This window comes from Artibeus jamaicensis, unplaced genomic scaffold (genome assembly GCF_021234435.1).
Source record: "Artibeus jamaicensis isolate MK-2021 breed Jamaican fruit bat unplaced genomic scaffold, CSHL_Jam_final scaffold_286, whole genome shotgun sequence".
NCBI lineage: Eukaryota > Metazoa > Chordata > Mammalia > Chiroptera > Phyllostomidae > Artibeus > Artibeus jamaicensis.
In genome coordinates, this window is record NW_026522034.1 from 633,967 (window position 1) to 650,425 (window position 16,459).

The 16,459-nt window shown below is 51.9% G+C and overlaps 1 protein-coding gene across 3 annotated transcripts in view; it reads left to right on the forward strand.

Annotated features, from left to right (window-relative positions):
* RNF130 (ring finger protein 130) overlaps nucleotides 1-16,459 on the forward strand; it is a 100,222-nt gene that overhangs the window by 20,118 nt on the left and 63,645 nt on the right. For all 3 annotated transcript variants that reach the window (XM_053656798.1, XM_053656799.1, XM_037136355.2), the window contains exon 2: nucleotides 8,431-8,625. In XM_053656798.1, coding sequence (XP_053512773.1) covers nucleotides 8,431-8,625 — 195 coding nt within the window. The remainder of the gene's footprint in view (nucleotides 1-8,430; nucleotides 8,626-16,459) is intronic.

The following is a 16,459-nucleotide window of genomic DNA, read 5'->3' on the forward strand; positions in this document are numbered from 1 at the left end:
GTTGTAATGTATGTGTGTATGTCGATACACACACACACACACACATGCACACGCCTTTTGTTTATTTGCCTGCTGTACCTCAAGCCAAGGGAAAGGTGGCGCCATCGGGCGCTCCTCTGGGCCCCGGACATTGCTCTGCGCCGGCCGCGTGCAGTCGGGGCTTCGCTCGTCTCCGCGGGGTCGGCGGGGTCTCCGTGGCAGCAGCGAGCAAAGAGCATTGTCGACTGCGCCGGCCGCTTCCCGGCACATCCTTGCTTTTCAGCAGGGACTTCGTCTGTGTTTTTAGGTAGGTGACAGTTGCCGTCACTCAGGAACTCCACGCAGAAAGGTCACGTTTGAGGGAGGAGGGTAATGAGTGTGAAATACTCACGGGTCGTGGAGAAATTCCTAGCAGGCAGTTGCAAGTGAGAGGCTAACACTCAAGAGATTTCGATTCCGACACCACTTGCCCACAGGTGCCCGTGGAAGCCACGGGCATGGATGAGACCGCCCGTTGGGAGAGAGGGCCTGCGATGGAACCTCGGTGGGTGCCTCCAACCCCGAATGAGAAAGAATGGTGGAGTGAAACGTGATGGACAGGAAGGAGCCTCAGAGAGTTGTACTTGACACTGAATGTCTTCCTGGAGTGAGAAGTGCTGTGAATTAAATAATTAACACTTCTGTTTATATGGCGCTGTGTTTTTAGAAGAGCCTAGCTATGATTTTTTAGTTCTTTTGATTTGCGTGAAGTGCAGGGGAGGGCAGCAGTAGGTTTACAGTTGTTCACATGGAAAATAATGCCGTAATTGGTCCGGGTCACTGGCGTGGTTGGTCGGAGTGTCCTCCTGGGCACCTGGAGGCTGTGGGCGTGACCCCTGGTTGGAGAGCCTGCGAGAGACAGACAGTCGATGATTGTTCTCCACGCCCCCACCCTCGCCCGTTCTCTCTCTTTGAAAGCAGTGATAAAATGCCCTCTGGGGAGGATAAGAAACAGACTAAAAGGGAAAAATAATTCCGTAATTAATAAATAACAGTACAAGAATAAACTGTTTTTGTGCACTTACAAATGTAAGCCTATTTTTGCCCCACCCTGTATTTATCAGCCATAACAGGAATTATTTTGGGTATGACTTTTCAGATAAAGTGATTTGTATTAACCATGATTTAAATTTACTTTTAAAATGCTCTTTATTCTGTTATGGAGAACATTCAGCAGATATACTTAAGTTCTAAGGATGTGGAAAATCACCAGAACCCACTTGAGACGTGCGGCGCGTGGGGGATGGACAATGGCAGACGGCTGCTGACGGCTTGGCCCTGGGTGGCCTTCGTTCAGTGTGGGCGCCGTGCCTGGCTCTCAAGGGGAGCAGAGGGTATTTTATCGTTGTTTTCTTCAAATTCTATATGAAAGAGTAATAATTTATTGTAAAAGTGTGTTTCTTTAGAATATTACCAAAGAGGTAAAAATTACCAATTAGGAGAAAAATTTAAAAACACGTTTATTTGGGCGGGGGATGCAGGGTGGAGGGGAATAGAACAACTGTAATGGCATAATCAATAAAATAAAATTTTTTAAAAAAGGAAAAAAAACGTTTATTTTACTTTTTGAAGATTCAAAATTAAAAAGTAGGTACAATAACATTTGAGAACCCACACAATTAAAATGTTTTGTTCGGCTTCTTCTCAACTTAAGAAGCAGAAGGCAATGGAATTGTATCTTCAAAGTGCTAAGAAAAGCGAACAATCCAGAATTTTTTACCTGATTAAGCTATTGTTCCAGAATGAGGACACGTGGAAGATGATTTCAGATGTAAAGAGACACGTTGACCCTAAAACGTGAGCTTGCCCGCAGCAGACCCTCACCGAGGGGCTTCTGGGAAGCCGACCAAGGAAGGAGGGCCTGGCGACCAAGTCACACACCTCCAAGACTGGCCCTCAGGGCACCCAACGTTTGGTCGGACTGTGTGCTTGGTGTTTCCGGAGCTTGTTTTGGGTGAGACAGACGCTAAAACAGAGATGGGATGAAGCAGGTGAAAGCAGGTCGCCCTCCCCGGGCTGGGTGAGCTTCATCTCCTCATTGAAGGCCAGATAAACAAAAGGTCTGATTCTCTTCCCAGGAAGAGAATTCCTCTTGCTAGGCTGTCTTCAAAGTGGGACGGGGGCTTCTTACCTGCTTCTGAATTCAAAGTGAAACTCGGGCCACCAGCCCTTGGCCGGGATCTGTGCCGTCAGCCCATCTGGCTGAACTGCCCTGCAGATCCTGGGGCGTGGCAGCCTGGGCACGAGAGGCGGCTCATGCTATCAGGTCCTCGACACACCCCGTGCTGGTCAGGGACTCTGGAGAGCCCTGAACGGCGCAGCATGGACAGTGTCTCTAGGGCAGACTGCCAGTCGCTGACTGTGAAACAGCAGGCGTCATGGAAGGAGCCACCACACAGGGTGACTCTGAGCACTGGCATGAAAGGGAAGGTGCGGGGGTCGCACCCGCGGCGGTTGAACGGCGGCCTCCCAGACGAAGGCCCGTGTCCGAGCCCCGGCACCTGTGAATGAGAAAGCCTTGCTTGGGAGCAGGGTCTTTCTAGATGTGATTACATTAGAAACTTGAGATGAGGTCACCCCGAGTTAGGCAGATGCTCAGCCTGTGCTGCGATGTTAGCCTGTGCTCAGCCCCCTGGGCCACACCAGCCAGGGTTGTGAGGCTTGTTTTTGATCGTCTGTCTACCTTCCTTCCCTCAGAGCTGGGGCTCCGGTGGCTGTCCCTCTGAGTGTCTGGCCCTGTAGAGGTGATCCGCAGATGCCAAAACCAAATAAGCGTCTTCTTTTTGTTTTGTTTCTTCTTCTGTTTTTGTTTTTTTTTGGGGGGGGTAGGGGCAAATAGCAGAGTCCACTTTAAACTTGAAGGTGATCCCACGGACCTGCCCGGAAATGGGGGGAATCAGAGTGGCTGTCCCTGCACCTGCTGGCAAAGACCCCCTGCACCTCCGTGCGCACCTCGGGGGCAGCCGGGAACGCCCATCACCCATCGGGGTCCAGACCAGTGCTCGGACGGCAGGGACCTCATCTGCTTCCCTCCTCCGGTTTTCCGTACTCCTCCTGGTTCTCGGCGTGCTGTCGGCCTGATTTGCTTGTACATATTGGAAACTGGAATATATCATATAAGTAAAAATAAAAACTAGTTTCTCAGAACAGGGCTGATTGGAATGAAATATTAAGCATCCCTGTTCCAGGAAGAAAGAAGTGTGCCACCAGTGCTGAGAGAATTCTAGCTCTGGGGCCCCAGACCCACAGCGGACCAGGATGCTCAGGTGGAGGAAGAGGGGTCAGCAGGGGGGCGGGAGCTCGGGGACAGGTGTTGCTGGGAGGTCACTTTGGAGGAGGGAGGGGAGTCTTCCAACCGCCCTCCCTGCTCCTCCTTCCCTGCATTCTTTTTTTTTTTTTTTAAGATTTTATTTATCCTTAGAGGGGAAGGGAAGGAGAGAGGGAGAGAAATATCAATGTATGGTTGCCTCTCATGAGTCCCCTGTTGGGAACTGGCCTGCAACCCAGGATCGTGCCCTGACTGGGAATCAAACCGCAATTGTATGGTTTGCAGGCCCAAGCTCAATCCGCTGAGCTACACCAGCCAAGGCTTCCTTCCCAGCATTCTTAAAGTGGCAGAGACCAGTAGGCTTCATTGAGAGAAAAAGGAGAAGGGAACGGTCATTAATACGAGGTTCCTGAGAAATGGCACAGGCTGGGTCCTTTCACTGTCATTAGGATGCTAGAGCTACCAGAAAAGAAAAGTAACAGAAGTTGGGGGCAGGACAGGATAAAACTATTCTAGAAACAGATACAAGGTTAAGAAAAATTGAAACTTACAAGTAAATTAACAGAAAATTAAGGGGAAAGGAAAAATAAAATATTTTCAATATGGTGAAACAAATGACGACTTAAAAAACCACAGTAGTCAGATTTAAGTTAAAGTATAGAAATAGTAAAAGAATAAATTATATCTGTGGGAGTGGGTGAAGGGATGGAAGCTGGACATTTGAGTCCAGTGGGTGAACCTTAAAAGTAAAATAGGGCCCTGACCAGTGTGGCTCAGCTAGGTGGTGTCATCCTGCAAAGCAGAAGTTCTCTGGTTCCGTCCCCAGTCAGGGCACATAAGTGGGCCAACTGATCGAAGCTCTTTTCTCATGAAGGATGTATCTCTCTCTCTCTCTCTCTCTCCCTCTCCTTCTCCCTCTCCCTCTTTCTCCCTCCCTTCCCTTCTCTCTAAAAATAAATTAAATCAAATTAGGAAGTGGGATCAAAAGTAAAGAACTATATTCTGTCCATTAAGTCATAAAATAAGGGTTTAACAAGAAGAAGACAAAACAAGGCAGAAGCAGGAGACCCACAGGCTGAGGAGAGTGGTCTGTGCAGAAATGAGGATGTGAATAACCAGAGCTCCGCGGCCAGGGGGACATCTAAGTCCAGGGTAGCTAGCTGGTCAGGCTTGTTTTCATTTGTACAACTTTTGTAGGAAACAGCTGCTAGAACGTTGCCCAAGGCGTTTGCCCATGAAACAGATCATTTGCACATGGTTGTCCGTCATGTTGGTTCTTGCTCGGCCCCCCTCCACCGTGTCCCTCTCTTCCCCCAGCCCCATCGGGCACAGTGCCCACAACGTGCATACGCGCTGGGGGAGATGCTGGCCCTCACCCTGAGGTGACACTCAGAGTGGACAGCTGGTGGCCAAGATCTCAGGGTGCCTTGGAGACGTGAGCACAGCGCCCAGCTCAGTCTCGGAGGCCGGGGAGGTGTCAGCGAAGAATCGTCAGCGGAATTCCTGAAGCCCGGGTGGCGGTTGGCCCAGGAGCAATGGGATTGGCAGTCCAGGCAGAGACAGTGAGACACACGGCCTGAGAGCAGGAGGCCGCGGGCTGGCTGTGCACCTGGGAGGCCAGTGAGTCTCCTCCCCACCACAACTCTCAGGGCGTGGGAGGGGAGGTTGCCCCCAGGACCCACCAAGTCCCCGCTCCCTGTAAGTCACTCAGACTGAAGCGGGGAGTTTCAGGCTGCAGGGCTGGGGGGGAGGCTTTATCTTTTTCCTTGTCCACTCACAGGGCCCCACAAGCAGCCACGCCTCCTTCGTACCAGAGCAGGCTTCCTCTTTCCCTGTTACCACCGGGTCTTCTGCTCAGAACCTGGTCTCTTACGTTTGTCCAGTGTGGTGCCTTCGGTTGCATTTTCACCAGTCTTAGGGAAGGCGCTGACCTCCGCCCCTGTGCCCTGCTTGTCTGCAGGAGCCACCCCCATGCCCCACACTGCCTCGAGGGTGTTTAATTTCCTTACCAGGCCTGCCCCCACTGGGCACCATCCTTCAAGGCCCCACACTGAGTGTTTTTGGCTCTGTCTCTTCTCTCTGTGGTGCTCAGTGTGTGGCTGGACGTCAGGGTCAGTGTTCACTGGGGTGAGGGCCCCCCACTGTTCCTGTTGGAGGGGTTCCGTTTTGGTCTCGGAGCGAACAGAAGTCCCTGTGCTGCGTCTGGACTCAACAGGAGAGGCCACAAGGGAAAAAATGGAAGTTAAATTTTTCTGCAATGCAGTGATTTTCAGCTTTGTTGAGGTATAACTGACAAAATTGTCAGGTATGCGGCTATAGCATCTTACACCATCTGCCAGTTCACATTTTTATGATAACGTCTACTTAGTTCTTCCTGACCCCGTAACTGATAAATGTGAAGAAGTCAGCGGTGGCGTTCAATTTGGAACCTGGCAGGAGAAACAAAACAGAGCAGAAGGAAACGGTTTTGAACTTGAGCAACACTGCCGTTGACAAGTGCTGTGGGTCATGGGTACGTGGGCACCTCACGTCCTCACGCGATGCGCTGCCTTGGCCCCGGAACTGGCAGGAGCTGGGTCAGGGTCCTCGTCCCTGGTTGGGGGCGCGGGTCTTTTCTTTGTGTTTTTTTAAGCTGTTAACATTATTTTCATTGTTCCAGTTATTTTTTAATTATAGGAAGGAATATACAGATAAAATAATGATTTTTGAAAATAATGATTTTCAAAATCAAATACATTTCAAAAAATAATAATGGTTATAAAAACCCCTTTTTTCTCTTTTTGTCCTTTTTAGAAATTTTTATTGTTGAGACTGTTACAGACGTCCCTGTTCCCTGCCCCCACAGCCCCCTTCCACCCAGCCTCCACCCCTCACTTTCTCTTTCTGAATAATGAAAAATGCTTATTTGACCAGGAAATTGAGCCTCTTATTGTTGCTTGTTGTTGTGTATTCTATCAGTACTGACAAGTGTTTTCAGAGATCTTGGCCAGCTGGCAGATGGGGGCACAGAGACGTTCTTCGTGCCCATTCCATCTGTCGTGGGAATGGGCTCGGAGCAGCCCGCAGGCCTGTTCCTGGTGGGTGGGGGCCCCTTTCAGAGGTGGGCTGTGCTTTGCGGTCACTCCCCTGGCCGTGGCTGTGAGTCTTAGGCATTGCTGCTGTTCCCAAGCATCTGTTCTAAGTGGACAGTGGCACTGGCAGCGTGGCAGAGAGAGAGGATGAGGCGGAGCCGTGGGGAGCAGGCACATGGGGCGAAGCTCAGCTGGCTCCGAGAACCTCGGCGTGAACCCCAGGGTCCCAGGCTGGACCTCAAAGACAAAGTTGGGCGACACCCGTTGAGCTAGAGGAAGGGGGTCGTGTGGGAGGAACCGTTTCAGACTGGTTCACACCCACAGGACACTCAGGAGGTGACAGATTTATCTCAGCCTTTGTGAGTAAAAACTGAAGAGGGCAGAGCTCAGACCCCAGGCCTGGCCGGGCCCTGGCGTGTGGCTCCCTCTTCGCCGCCCTGAGCACGAGAAGCTGTGGGGACGGTGGGAGAGCCTCGGGAACACTCGCGTTCCACGGAAGGCAAGTCTCGGGCCTGCCCTTTCTTCAGGGTTTGTGTTCTGGAAAGTCACAGAGGAATCCAGGTCTTTGTTCCTATTCGGACACAATATCAGAAGTTTTCCCACGACAGTGAGGCTGTCCCAACGTGTCACTTAAATGCTTCTATTTTAAACAGCATAATAATCTGTAGAGCAGACCGCTGTCACTGAGAGGGACCAGTCTGCTTCAGTGTCACCCTGCCGTGTCCTTCAGTAGGCTGCTGCTAAGCTTTAATCTGATGGGACAGGGTGGAGGCTTCACAGTGCAGACGCGGCTGGAGGGAGAGGGGAAGCGCTGGCCACCGAAACCATCTGTCACCCCCGCACTGTGTCTTCGGGGACCCTGGTAGCAGATGTGCGGCCACCGCTCCCCATGACGATAAGCGGGTCTGGGAAGGACAGTCAGTGGGGTGACAGGTGTGACACTCCTCTGTGGTTGGTGGCTTCTGCCTGTTTTACACTTTCTGTAATGCGAACCTTGTGGAGAATAGGTGTTTTTCCACTGGTATTGTTTTTACACTTTTTAATTGATTAATACTTGATATTTTTATTACTTATTTGCTTCCAGTGTTGGCCCTCGGTGGGGGTTCCTTCCCTCTGCAGCCTGTCCAGTGCTGGGGCGAGGCATCCAGCTGGCGTGGCTCACTGGGCACAGCTCACTACCCTCTGAGCCCGCAGACCTGCCTCTTCCAACGCACCCCCCTCTGGGCTGCCCCGCCCTCGTCTTACCCTGTTGTAAATAAGCCGCAGGAATGGGAAGGGCAGCAGGGTGGTGTGTAAGCTTCGCAGAGGGCGTTGGGGCTCTGAGGAGTGCATTTGCAGGATCGGACGCCGGAGAGCCTGCCCAGCTGCATCAGATGAACTCAGGTGTCTGAAACAGGCAGGCCCCCCAGCTCCAGGGCCCCCCAGCTCCAGGACGGCGGCCATGCGATTGGTAGTCTTGGTGCCTCATTTGACCAGCAGATGTAGGACGTTAATATGCGTCCTAACATGGAATTGCAGAGTAATTTTTTAACAATAAGTGTGAACTAGAGGAATAATCTATTTATTCTCATTGTTATTTTAGCCATTTAAACTTCCAAATACAAGCCAAAAGTGAGCTTTTCAGATTTCCCTTAGACACTTGCTAAGAAATACAGTATATGTTCAAGCCTGCTCGTGTTTCAGCAGGGCTGCCTGGTGACTGAACACCTGGTGACCGAACAGAAGGCTGGTTTCACTTCCTGACTTACCCCAAGCAAAACCCGCCTCCTGCAGAGTGGTGGGCACATTGGGGTTTCCTTGTCTGCCCTTTCTCCCTCCTCTCGTCTCCAGTCCACAGTGGGTGCCACAGTCTTCTCTGTTTCTGACAGTCTGTCATCAGAATTCTTCACTTATAACTTGCGTCGCAGGAGCGTCTGTCTCCGTGTGCAGACGAGGACTCAGACTCACTGTGACGTCCTTTGAAGGCATCTTCAAAGCTCTGCTGCCGCCCGCTACTTGACATGAAAGACTTAATTGACTTGATTTATCTTCACTTGAGAAAATGGTTTGTTTGTTTTTCCCTTCTCCCTTTAGTTGCTGATCATCTTGGCTGTGATCCTCAAACCCGGTTCTTCGTCCCCCCGAACATCAAACAGTGGATCGCCTTGCTGCAGAGGGGAAACTGCACGTTCAAAGAGAAGATATCGCGGGCTGCTTTCCACAATGCTGCTGCTGTGGTCATCTACAACAACAAGTCCAAGGAGGAGCCAGTCACCATGACTCACCCAGGTAAACAGGCTCGGCTGTAGGCTCTTTTCTCCTCCCAGACACCCCTGCCTCGCAGGCAGGCGTCCCCCTCCCCGAAAGCCACATCGTTTTCCACGTCATTCTGTGACTGGATCTTTGGTATCACCATTGGTTTGTCTTTTCCCCTTAGTTGAATCTTTTTCTTAAATAATAACCGTAAGAGCCTATAAACCTTGTGCTTGTTAAGAAACTGGCTGTGATTGAATTTATAGTCCTACGTTTCACTTGGTAACCTTGGAAAATAACACATTACATGTGGAATCATTCATCCGGATATGCCATGGGTCCTCAAGGCTTAACTGTTCGACAAGATTCTTTTGTCAGAATCCATGTTGAAATGGACTGTTATTAACAGTAGAAACAATATTATTAATTTCTTGAAGAAGCATTTAGGATGTTTCTAATGTAACTGTTTTAGTAACCATAGTTGCAATTTATTGAGCACTGACTATATATGCCAGGCACTATGATACGAGCTTTTTCTGGTTTTTGTTTTTTAATGGACTTTATTTTTAGAGTAATTTTAGCAATAGGAAATGGCTTTATGTTATTAGGTACATCAAAAATTAGAATAACATGGTAGAGTAAATTGGCGCTATACTTTGGAAAGAAATTTGGCACCACCTGATACCGTTAATGACCTCACACGTCGCAGTTTAGTCATTTCACGCCGAGGCACACACTCTGGAACACTCCCCAGACTTCAGCTCGCGTGCAGATCGCCTGGGAATCCCGCTACAGTGCACACTCTGGTTCGGTGGGTTTGGGCTGCAGCGGAGGTTCTGTGTTTTCTGTGAGTTTCCAGGCGGCGCTAATGGCGGCTTCTTTGGCCCCAGATCCTGCTTTGAAAGGGAAGAAGACAGACAGGAAGCACAGATCTCAATCCCAGGTCCCCTGCCTCCTCTGTGACTCTGACTCTGACTCTGACTCTGACTCTGACTCTGACTCTGACTCTGTGGCAGGCAGTGAGCCCCTGCTCTGCAGAGCCACTGAGGGAGACCTTTGTGTGCAGAGAGTCTCACTGTCTCGGACCGTCTGAGTCACAGCCGCGGTCGCCCTTTCTCTCACACAGCAGCGCTGTCCACCTGAGGGTCAGGGACCCTGGCATCGGAGCCACAGCCCCGCCCACCCTGCCCCTCCAGGGGGTGGACCCAGAGGTCCTGGTTAGCGCTCCCTTGCTCATGTCACTTCAGTCTGCCTTCACCTGAGGAGAAAGGCCTCTATGCTGCGCAGTCTCACATGAGCTCGTGGGAATGGGGAACTGTTGAGAACAGCCCATGGCTCATGCCCTCCATGAGCGTGCCCCCCACAGTGCTCACACAGCACGCCCTGCGGGGAGGTCAGTGTGCTTAGGTGGGCGGCGCCCCACCACAGGGCAGAGTATTGCATATGTCTCCAAATTACTCTGCGTAGATGACTCATCCCTTCTCCACTTACAAATGTGTTCAGTCATTTATTTACTCGTATATGTAGACTGACGGACACGCGTTGGATACTGTATCATAATGGGGTGCAACTGTGTCTTGTCACTCAGATAGTTCCAGCTTTGGCCACTGGGGGCTCTTTCCATTGGTGGCTCTGCCCTTTGCTCGGCCCTCAGCTCCTGGGGTGTCAGTTGGCAGGGTGTGCCGCCTTTTGAGCACAGCCCGCACTTTCTGGTGCTGCGCCTGTAGGTCCTGCCCTGGCACTGGGGTCAGTCCTCCCTGCAGGGAACCGTGGCTGCTGTTCATGGAGAGCGAGTGTTACTAGAAATCAGGACCTGGGCGTTGGGAGTCTTTTACTGATCCAGGTTTTGTTTCCTCTGGGCCCTCTCTGCTGATTGAGCAAGGAGATGCATGTGTGTACGCTGGCCCCTGGGGGTGCCCTGCCTGTGACTGCTCCTCTGTCACCGTCCCCATCTGGGTTCAGCTGAGAGTGACCCTGCCACAGGGGTCATGTGGCCGCCTCCTTCGGCGTGTTTGGAAGCTGCCACTCCAGCGGTGAGAAGCTGGCCCCTGCCGTCCAGTTCCTTGGGTGTTCCGTTCGCCGAGCTCTCGGGTTCGGAGCCTTTGGCGTGACGACACAGTGTAACGTAATGGCCGTGCGAGCGCTGGTGTCGGTGCGAGAGTGGATGTTGGCGGCTTTCCTCCCCACACGGGCCTTCTCTGTTTGGAATGCCCAACTCTGTACTGAGCCTTCTCTCCCCACCCATTTAAAACTGTTTCATCAGACACTTGTAAGGAAACGTAGATGTATCTTAACTTGAAAATGACACAGCACGAGGTGGGTCTTGGAACCCATATAATGACAAGAAGAAGGATTTCATCAAGTCCGCCTGCAGGTGGGTTCCGAGATCCGTAAGCCACGTTCGTGGAGCCTGAGCCCCCGTAGCCCCAGCAGGCTCGGTCCCACTGCTGGTGCCACTGGCATAGGCCGCAGCTGCTCCAGGTGTGCTGGAGGCTCGGGCCGTGTCCCCGTGAGCATGCCGGTCGGCTGTGCGGGCTGGTAGTCTCGTGGAAGCACAGGGTTCAGTTTGCCGCTTTCGTGTAAGAAAAACATTGAAGAGCTGACATCCAAAAAAGAAGAGGACTGAAAATTGATAAACACTATTTTATCAAAAATAATTTGGCATTGGAGCATCAACTGAATAGTGATAGTAATTATTTCAGCCCATTAAATAAAGCAGGAACCGTGAGCTCGTACAGACCTGAACAGTAAGAGTGCACTGAAGTCTGATGCATCGGCCTTAAAGCCCCTCCTCAGGAGAGGGGCTTCCCGGGGAAGACCCACCTTCACCGAGGCACCAGAGCGAATTTCAGCGCCAGCTCCTTGATTCCTTTTCTTGACGGTGTGGCTAAGCTAGTTGGAGCATAGTCTCATAACTGACAGGTTGCAGGTTCGATTCCTGGTCAGGGCTTATTCCTGGGTTGTGGGTTCAATTTCCAGTTCAGGCATCTATAGGAAGCAACCAGCCAATGCTTCTGTCTCTCCTCAATGTTTCTCTCTCTCCCTTCCTGTCTCCCTTCCCCTCTCTAAAAACAATTTTAAAATGTCCTTGGGTGAGGATTAAAAGAAGTGAACTTCAGCAAGAACGGGATATATAAAAATGTGCCCCCGGCAGTACACACGGGAACGACCACAGCATCGCTGCCACGCGCCCGTGCCCGCGGTGCAGGGCCTGGTGTGGTCACCGAGACTCCAGGTGAATCCAGATGCGGGGGCAGCCTGCACAACACCTGGGCCTAATCTTCAAACATGTTGGTCGCGAGCCCCCAGGAAGTCCCGAGAGGGTGCAGCAGGCGGGCAGACCAGCGAGAGGCTGCGTGGGGCACTGCTGGGGGTCGGCCGCAGCAAGTGGGCGGCTCTCAGAGTAGCCAGCAGGGGGCGTCGGTGGTAATTTCCTGGTGGTTGTGCCCTGTTTGCAAATGACTTGTTTGTGGAGTGTACACTGCTCACTTGGGGCTGATGGGGCAACATGCCATTCACTTACTCTTCAGTGGTTTCAGGAAAAGAGGTTTTTATGTGTTTCCAACTTTTTTGTAAGTATTAGAGACTTTAACAAGGTTGTTTTTTTTTTTTAAAAAAGTGGAACACTAGGAACAGGTGTTACAGAGAAAAGACAGGCGAGTTCCGGGAAGGCGTTTGGCGTCTGAAGCTCTGTGCGGAGGAGGGCTCTCGTGGGCCCGTCAGGCGCAGCTTGGAGTTGGGGTGTTTCTTACACTCAGTGGTGTCTTGCAGTTCACCGAGAGGGTCTTGTCCCTTCATTGTACAGTATGACATGTCTTACAGTGCATGGTATTTCACACCTTGTAAAATACAATTTTTTAAAATTCAGTAGGGCTTCTTCAGAGAAGCGAACCAAGAGCTGTGAGCGGGCATTTGGGAATCGAGACTTTAGTTGCAGCACAGCCCTTCCTCACACTCAGAACCACCCGCGTGGGAACCAGCCGCCCAACAGAGCCAGCAGTGTGTGGGGCTCCTGTGCTAGGGCAGAGGTGGCCTTGGGACTCTGCTGCCCCGCCCCCCTTTCTGTCTCTCGTGGAGGGAGGGAGGGTTTTCTCTTCCACACAGGCCTCTGCTCCGCCCTCTGGGCCTTTTCAGGGTGTGGGGAGATGGACAGGCTGCACGGTGCATGCGCATGGTCAGGAGGCAGCATCAGAAGGAAGGAGCTGGGGCCTGAGCGCGAGCACTGGGCCCTTGTCTGCCCTGGAGGACACCTTGTGCCCTGGGTCGGCCCCGTGACCACAGACCCCGCCGCCGGCTGCAGCATCACCAGACAGCAGGTTGCTGCACGCAGTTCTGTGCAGCCACTTCAGAGGCCCATGGCTTCCCCATGACTGGACCACCCCTTTCGTTCCCATGCCCCACACCTGTGTCCTCTGCACAGCGTCCCTGCCTGGCCCCTCCCTCCTTCCGATGCCTTGACCCTCACTCAGCTCACCCATGGGAATTCCTGCCACCATCTGCCTGCATCAGGGCCGTGGGGGACGGGAGCAGCCTGCCCACCAGGGCCCTCCGTGGGTCCTTCCACTGTCCCCCTGCCTGGGCCCAAAACTGCTTCCTGGGCCTCACAGTCCCCCAGATGGCCGTGGCTTTTGAGTCTCCACTCTGGTGTCCTATTATCTGATCCCTGCGTCCTGCCTTTCCTTTCCCGTCACTTGGCTTTGCGGAAGCGCCCAGCTCCTTGACCTGCATCTCCATGACCCTCCCGACTGCACTCTCCCGCTCTCCAGGAACCTCGTGAGCCGCACCGGATCCCGGGACCACAGCCTCATCTGCTCAGTAAAAGGGTGCTCTGCCATGGCCTGGCCACCTGTGACCTTGGGCTCATCTGGCTCCCGAATGCCTTCAATGCCAGGGTCCACTGTTTGTATTTTCTTTAGCAGACAGAAGGGGCGCACCAAAGGCTTTGACCGGAGGAGCGACTTGATAAAACGTGTGTGTTTGAAAAAGCACCAACAGAGCTCAGCAGGGAGTCCAAATGCTGTGCCCTGTCACTGCCTCTGTCGGCATCGTTGCTGGGTTCATTTCTTGAAAGAGTGTAGCGTGTCTTCTTTTCCTCTGGCATTGTTCGAGGGTTCGTGACAAAAAGAATAAGGAGTCTCGGTTTGAAGAAGCGCAGTATTGTAGGCACACGTTTGGGAAGGACTTAAGTCAAGTGGGTGGGAGTGAGTCAGCAGGAGGCCTCCGACCAGACTGAGCAGGCTCTCAGAGACCCAGCAGCAGGGCCCAGCAGACTTGCAGTGTCCCTGAGAGAGTGACAGACAGTCTCTGACTCACCCGTCCCTGTTCCCTTGGCGCAGCCCTTCTAGGACTTCTTTTTTTTTTTTTAAGTTTCAGAGAAGAGGGAAATGAGGGAGAAAGAGGAAAGAAACATCGGTGTGTGGTTGCCTCGTGCACGCCCCCTGGTGGGGACCCAGGCCACAACCCAGACATGTGCCCTGACTGGAAATTGATCAGGTGACCCTTTGGTTCACAGACCAGCACTCCGTCCACTGAGCCACACCAGCCAGGGCCCTTCTATGACTTTAAAGCAGTTTTGGTGTCTTTCACTTACGGTGTACGATGTTCTGCTTTGCCTAGATCAGGCGTGTCAAAGTCATTTTCACCAGGGCCACTTCAGCCTTGCAGTTGCCTTCAAAGGGCTGAATGTAATTTTAGGACTGTATAAATGTACCTACTTCTTAACAAGGGGCAAGGAGCTCAGGGCTATCGCCAGGTGGAAACAAGGTGCAGGGCTGGATGAAACAAGGTGGAGTAACAAGGCGGAGAGAGGGCCGATTCAGCCCACCAACCTTGCGTTTGCCTCCTGTGACCCAGCGTTGGGTCACTGCACTCTGCAGGGGTAACTCCCGTACCAGTGACAGTGGTGACCTGCCAGTGTTACCACGTAGTCCTGGCAGACACTTCTGTGTAGCAGCACAGCATCCCCCAGCGCTTCCTGGGAGATTTTCCAGAATTATCTAAGAGCTCCAAAATTTCTTAAAGCTTTAGCAGTTGATTTGAACTGAACAAACAAGTTTATCTGTTAAAACATAAAGCTTCTACTAAGTGAGATTTTGCACAGGGATTTTTTTCTCTTAAACAAGTAAGTTTATAGTAAAAAAAAACATTTTAAACAAACAGTTATAGGAAAAGCACCTCTGTCCAGGTGTGGTCTGGTACCTCGGGTGACTCATTGGCCTTCCTCCTGGCTCTGCCTTTCTGGGGTGAAAGGATCAGCTGCCCAGAGGGACAGGGCCTGCCCTGAGATTCATTCCGGGGGGGACAGTGTGTAGGGGTCGATTCCTGGTGTCTCCCCACTGGGGGACCCCTGAGCTGAGGCACAAACCCTCTCGGAAGCTGAAGACAGGAGGGCTGTGTTGTCCGCAGGTGCCTGGGTGTTTCATGAAGTGCGGGGGGGGGGGCAGGCAGTAGGGGCAGGAGCTCCAGAGTTCTGTGGGAGGGCGTTTTGCCTTTCTCAGTAAGCCGCACATGTCGTCAGCATCGGCCACGAATTCCACAGGGAGTATCTCATTTTTATGGAAGACAAAACTGACATTCAGAGAGGTTAAATATCATGCTAGGATTTGAACAAGACATTCTGACTCCAGAGCCCAAAGTCATCAGTCCTGGGTTTTCAATGATGCAGCCAGCAAAATCAATATTGTGACCAAAAAAAAAAAAAAAAACCAAACACCTTAAAGAAAGAGTAAAAGAGAACCGATAAATTAAAAGAGACTTAAGACATTCATCGACCAAATCCAATGCCTGGACTTAATTTCAAAAAAAGTCAGCTGCCAAAAAGGGTGTTGGGAATTGGTCATTCCACATGACCCTTGGCTATTTATTGTCCTCTCGTCCTTCATTGGCCCCGAAAGCCAATGTTGTAGCCTGGACTATATTGTAGCATCATCACCATAGTTTCCCAGTTACCTTTTTTTCCCATTAAAAATAGGATTGCTAGGAGTGGGGGGCTCTTTTTCACTGCCAACTTGCCCACCCAGCAGTCATATTTTTGAAGAAGAAAAAGATAGGTATAAAACTAGGTCAGGGCCCCTGGCGGCAGCACCACTGTGCGCAGTGTTGAGGAAAGGCAGTGCAAGGAAAGTCGCTCTTCTGCAGGGACTGACTCACGGACGAAGAGCAGGCTGGCAGCTGTCCCAGGCACAGTTGGGGGCTGGATGGGGGAACTGAGCGAAATAGAGAAGAAACTCACGGACGGGACAACAGTGTGGTGGTTGCGGGGTGGGGGGCGGTGGGAGGAGAAGGAGGGTGGAAGGGGGTTAAATGGCAATGGGAGGAGATCTGACTTGGGGTGATGTACACACAGCACAGTGTACAGGTGATGTGCTGTGGGATTGCACACCTCGAACCTGTGTAACTTGGTTAGGAAGTGTCGCCCACACCAATCTGATACAAATTTAAAAAACTATTACAAGAGATTCAGTCAGTGGGTGCTCAGTGCGTGGAGCCAAAGCTCATTGGAGCACAGCGCCGCCCTGAAGATTGTTTATTGACTAAAGAGAGGGAAGCACTTGCTTGCAGTGGAGAAATCTGGCAGGTCGGAGACTCGCCAGCTGGTACATCTGCCGTCATCAGGGAAGGCAGAGTTCTGTGTGCTCGCTCAGAGGACCCAGCGTCACCCGTGTGGCATTCCCACCAGAAACGTTCACTTCTGAGACCTCATCTTGCAGGCACAGTCAGATCCAGAGGGAGGGGCAGTTTCAACACAGCCTGAACTCTTCAAAAAGGTCAAGGTCATGAGCAACCAGAAGTGACCGAGGACCTGCTCTTGATCCAGAGAGACTAGCAAGACAGCCATGCAGTGACCCCACACCAAGCAGTCTGAGGGGTC